Source organism: Stegastes partitus, unplaced genomic scaffold, assembly GCF_000690725.1.
Source record: "Stegastes partitus isolate 25-593 unplaced genomic scaffold, Stegastes_partitus-1.0.2 Scaffold1501, whole genome shotgun sequence".
Classification (NCBI taxonomy): domain Eukaryota; kingdom Metazoa; phylum Chordata; class Actinopteri; family Pomacentridae; genus Stegastes; species Stegastes partitus.
In genome coordinates, this window is record NW_007579232.1 from 169,622 (window position 1) to 175,181 (window position 5,560).

The following is a 5,560-nucleotide window of genomic DNA, read 5'->3' on the forward strand; positions in this document are numbered from 1 at the left end:
AATGACCTTCCAATCCTTATGGTGAAGCACGGTGGCGGCAGCATCATGCTATGATTGGGAGCAGCTGAAACAGCTAAAGGTATCAGAACTGAGTCAAAGATGAAGGCAAGAGAGATCCTTAAAGAAGAAGAAGAAGAGTTTACCTTTAAGTAAAACAATTACTTGAAGAGAAAACTCTGGAGTGGCTTCAGGATACTCGGGTGGTAAAACCAAAGTCCAGAAAGGAAACTACAGAACATCTGTGCAAAAACCAGAAGATAGCATTTCATAGATGCAGTAAACTGCCCAAGTCCAGGTGTACAAAGTTCATGGAGGCTCGAGAAGAAGAAGAACCAAGAAGACTCAAAGCTGCACCTGCTGCCAAACACACCAACATTACAAATGAACTGATAGGAATGATTTTAATACAAAAAATGTGTTTTCACTGGTGTGTAGACTGATGAGCAAACATTTCATCCATTTAAAAATTAAATCTACAACATGACAACATGCACTTTGTTAATCTACTGTATCTGATCACAGATTTCTTTCTTTTCTTGGTTTTTATATGTTTTCCATCCTGAAGCAGAGGTCTGTTGAGCAGCTAACATTCTTTGCTTGTGCTTCAGGTCGTGTGGTGAATGTCTCCAGCCTCCTCGGCAATAATAATTTGAACAAATGCAGTCCGGATCTGCAGCAGCGGTTTCGCAGTGAGGATATAACGGAGGACGAGCTGGCCGGACTGATGCAGCGATTTGTCGACGCAGCCCAGAAAGGGAAGCACAAGGAAGACGGCTGGCCGGAGACGGCATACGGAGTCTCCAAAATCGGCATGACGGTACAACTGGTTGCACCTGGAGGCCTTAAAATGTGTAAAAATGGAGGAAAAGTCCAATAAGACAGATTTTCATCGAGGACTACACTCTGAAAATTTAATAAACTGTGACTGAAATGCTTATATAAAGTCATATTTGTGCAGATAGTGATTATAAATGTGTGTTTCTTTGCAGACTTTGTCCATGATTCAGGCTCGTCGTCTGTCCAAGGAGCGACCGAATGACGGGGTAATGGAAACATACCAACTTTCAATCAAACCGACAACAAAACCATCATCTAGCTTCAACTTCATTCAGTTTACCAGCTTGTTTCAAGACAAAAAAACCCACAGAAATAATAGAAAATTGGACTTCAAGAATGCACCTAAAAGTTGGATTGAAACGACACTGATTCGGTTTTATATCGTTATAAACATTTAAAACTTACAGTAGCAACATCTGGCCGATAATTACCACTATTATTATTATGATTATTATTATTATTATTATTATACCAAATATGGGACGGTTTGCCAGAATTTCTTCGAGGCCGACCGAAAGTCCTTCTCCATGGCCTCCCCAAACTCCTCCACACCCAAGTTTTAGCTTCCATGACCGCTGCAGCTGCAGCCCTTTTGGCCAGCCGGTACCTGCCTGCTGCTTCAGGAGATCCCCGAGCCAGCCAGGCCCGAAAGGTCTCCTTCTTCAGCCTGACGGCTTCCCTCATTGCCGGTGTCCACCAGCGGGTTTTGGGGTTGCCGCCAAGACAGGCATCAGTGACCTTCTGGCCACAGCTCCTAACGGCCGCTTCTGCGATGGAGGCTTTGAACATGGACCACTCTGACTCCATGTCCTCAACCTCCCCCAGGATGCAGGAGAAACTCTTCCGGAGGTGGGAATTGAAAACCCCACGGACAGGGGCCTCTGCCAGACGTTCCCAGTTCACCGGCACTATGCATCCGACGCCTCAGAAAGAGGAGGCAGGGATTCTCCCAGGCTGTGACAGTCAGGGCGGAGAACTGCTGACCCAGACTGGGGATCTCATCGAGCAGTGGAAGGAGAACTTCGAGGAACTCCTGAACCTGGTAAACATGTTCTCTGCTGAGGGGGCAGAGCCTGAAGACTCAGGGGTTTCTGCGTCCATATCCATGGCAGAGGTCGTCGTGGTAGTAAAGAAGCTCCTCTGTGGCAAAGCGCCAGATGTGGACGAGACTCGCCCTGAGATGCTGAAAGCTCTGGACATTGTTGGACTGTCATGGCTGACACATCTCTTTAATGTCGCGTGGGAATCGGGTACGGTGCCTGTGGAGTGGCAGACCGGGGTGGTGGTTCCCATTTTCAAAAACAGGGACCGGAGAGTGTGTTCCAATTATCGGGGTATTACACTCAGCCTCCCCGGGAAAGTTTACTCTAGGGTGCTGGAAAGGAGGCTCCGACCAATTTGTAGAACTTTGGATTCAGGAGGAGCAATGTGGATTCTGTCCTGGTCGTGGAACAGTGGACCAGCTCTTTACCCTTGCGGAGCTCCTGAGGGGGGCATGGGAATTCGACCTGCCAGTCCGCATGTGTTTCGTGGATCTGGAGAAAGCCTATGACTGTGTTCTCCGAGGGACTCTGTGGAGGGTACTGAGGTAGTATGGGGGTACCAGGCTCACTGCTACGAGCAGCAGGGCGAGCTGTGTCCGCATTCTCGGCAATAAGTCAGACATGTTTCCAGTGGGTGTTGGACGCTGCCAAGGCTGCCCCTTGTCCCCGATCCTGTTTGTGGTTTTCATGGACAGGATCTGAAGGCGCAGTTAGGGTGAGGAGGGTGTCCGGTTTGGGGACCTCAGAATCACATCTCTGCTTTTTGCAGACGACATGGTACTGTTGGCTTCACGCACTGGAGCGGTTTGCAGCTGAATGCGAAGCAGCGGGGATGCGGATCAGTACCTCCAAGTCCAAGGTCATGGTTCTCTGTCGGTAACCGGTGGATTGCCACCTCCAGGTAGGGAGGATATGCTTACTCAAGCGAGGGAGTTTAAGTATCTCAGGATCTTGTTCACGAGTGATGGGAAAATGGAGCGTGAAATGGACAGGCGGCTCGGTGCGGCATCAGCAGTAATGGGGGCGCTGTACCGGACCGTCGTGGTGAAGAGAGAGCTGAGCCGCAAGGCGAAGCTCTCGATTTACCAGTCCATCTACGTCCCAACCCTCACCTATGGTCACGAGTTTTGGGTCGTGATCGAAAAAACAAGATCGCCGGATACAAGTGGCCAAAATGTGCTTCCTCTGCAGGGTGGCTGGGCTCAGTCACAGAGAGAGGGTGAAGAGCTCGGACATCCGGAGGGAGCTCGGAGTAGAGCCGCTGCTCCTTCGCGTCGAAAGGAGTCAATTGAGGTGGTATGGACATCTGATTCGGATGCCTCCAGAGAGGCTTTCTCTGGAGGTCTTCCGAACACGTGGGAGGAGACCCCGGGGCAGACCCAGAACCCCCTGGGGGGATTATATCTCTCGGCTGGCCTGGGAACGCCTCGGGATCCCCGAGGCAGAGCTGAAAAACGTCACCGAGGGGAGGGAAGTCTGGAATGACCTGCTCTGCCTACTGCCCCCGCGACCCGACCTTGGATAAGCGGAAGAAAATGGATGGCTGGATGGATATACCAGATATGAGTAATAATGAGTCAGAATTGCAGCAAAGCATTAATAGCGCAGATAGATATTTATTTGAACTGTGGCTGCACATTACTGGAAATAAAACTGACACTGCAATATGAAAAAACAAGATTTATATGCTTTTTTTATGCTACAATTTTGGTGGTTTTGAGTCATTTCCAACCTACATTTTCATCCTGTTTGTATTATTTCTACAGATCCTGCTGAACGCCTGCTGTCCAGGGTGGGTTCGCACCGACATGACGAGCGATAAAGCCCCAAAGTCGCCAGACGAGGGCGCCATCACGCCAGTGTATCTGGCCCTGCTGCCAGCTGGAGCCACGGAGCCTCATGGGACAATTGTTTCTGACAAACAGGTTATGCCGTGGTGAAGATAATAAAGAAAACTCAGTGTGCTAATGTCAGAGTTTCATCTTAAGCAGTTTTTTATCACAAGACATGTCAAAACTGTCATACAAAGCATTTTTAGCCCTAAAAAGTAACGCAATATTCCTGCAAAACTCACAATAACATCATTTTTAAAGAGTTTCTCTTCTGTTGTTTGGTTTTAGGACCAAGTTTAGGACTTGGTGATTGTAATAAAACCAACAAAACTTATTTAATTCAACTGATCTGCGACCAAGTGTGTAACTGTGCGTCTGTCTGCTGAGTTAAAAATATTACCAAAATGAAGAGCTGTTGCTCTTTTTTTAAAAAAAGGTCTATTATTAGTTCTGTTCCATGAAACAACTTTGCCTTAACAGAAATACTTGTTTGCTACAACAGAAAGATTTTTTCATCGAGATGTTACAACAATTTCATGTCCGAGCAATAAATGAGCTTTAAGATCAAAAGTACTTGTTGGTGAGAGTTAAACACACGACACTGCAATGTGACATGCTTTTGATAATACGCTGAATAAAACTATAAATGCAGACCTTTTTTCTGACTCTGATTTTCGTTGTTCTGGTGAGAGAAGTGGTTAAATGAAGCCAAATGTGCAACAAAAAGGTAAAAATAGTGGATAAAATACTACATTCTGCATTTATAAAGAGTATCTGGAGCACCAGCNAATGACCTTCCAATCCTTATGGTGAAGCACGGTGGCGGCAGCATCATGCTATGATTGGGAGCAGCTGAAACAGCTAAAGGTATCAGAACTGAGTCAAAGATGAATGCAAGAGAGATCCTTGAAGAAGAAGAAGAAGAGTTTACCTTTAAGTTAAACAATTACTTGAAGCAAAAAGCCGAGAAAACTCTGGAGTGGCTTCAGGACACTCGGGTGGTAAAACCAAAGTCCAGAAGGGAAACTACAGAACATCTGTGCAAAAACCAGAAGATAGCATTTCATAGATGCAGTAAACTGCCCAAGTCCAGGTGTACAAAGTTCATGGAGGCTCGAGAAGAAGAAGAACCAAGAAGACTCAAAGCTGCACCTGCTGCCAAACACACCAAGACTACAAATGAACTGATAGGAATGATTTTAATACAAAAAATGTGTTTTCACTGGTGTGTAGACTGATGAGCAAACATTTCATCCATTTAAAATTAAATCTACAACATGACAACATGCACTTTGTTAATCTACTGTATCTGATCACAGATTTCTTTCTTTTCTTGGTTTTTGTATGTTTTCCATCCTGAAGCAGAGGTTTGTTGAGCAGCTAACATTCTCCCTGTCTTCAGGCTTCAGGTCGTGTGGTGAATGTCTCCAGCTTCGGCGGCAATACTAGTTTGATCCAATGCACTCCAGATCTGCAGCAGCGGTTTCGCAGTGAGGACATAACGGAGGACGAGCTGGCCGGACTGATGCAGCGGTTCGTCTCTGCCGCCCAGAAAGGGAAGCACAAGGACGACGGCTGGCCGGAGACGGCATACGGAGTCTCCAAAATCGGCCTGACGGTACGACTGGTTGCACCTGGAGGCCTTAAAATGTGTAAAAATGGAGGAAAAGTCCAATAAGACAGATTTATATCGATGTCTACAGTCTGAAGATTTAATAAACTGTGACTGAAATGCTTCTCTAAAGCCATATTTGTGCAGATAGTGATTATAAATGTGTGTTTCTTTGCAGACTTTGTCCATGATTCAGGCTCGTCGTCTGTCCAAGGAGCGACCGAATGACGGGGTAA

The 5,560-nt window shown here is 46.5% G+C and overlaps 1 protein-coding gene across 3 annotated transcripts in view; it reads left to right on the plus strand.

Moving 5' to 3' along the window:
- Positions 1 to 5,560, plus strand: part of LOC103370936 (carbonyl reductase [NADPH] 1-like) — a 26,378-nt gene that overhangs the window by 8,250 nt on the left and 12,568 nt on the right. The window contains exon 4 of one of the 3 annotated variants that reach the window (XM_008300132.1): positions 4,276 to 4,282. The exons of the other annotated variants lie outside the window; for them this stretch is intronic. Within the exon in view, the coding sequence (XP_008298354.1) occupies positions 4,276 to 4,282 (7 nt within the window). The remainder of the gene's footprint in view (positions 1 to 4,275; positions 4,283 to 5,560) is intronic. 3 annotated transcript variants of the gene reach the window in all.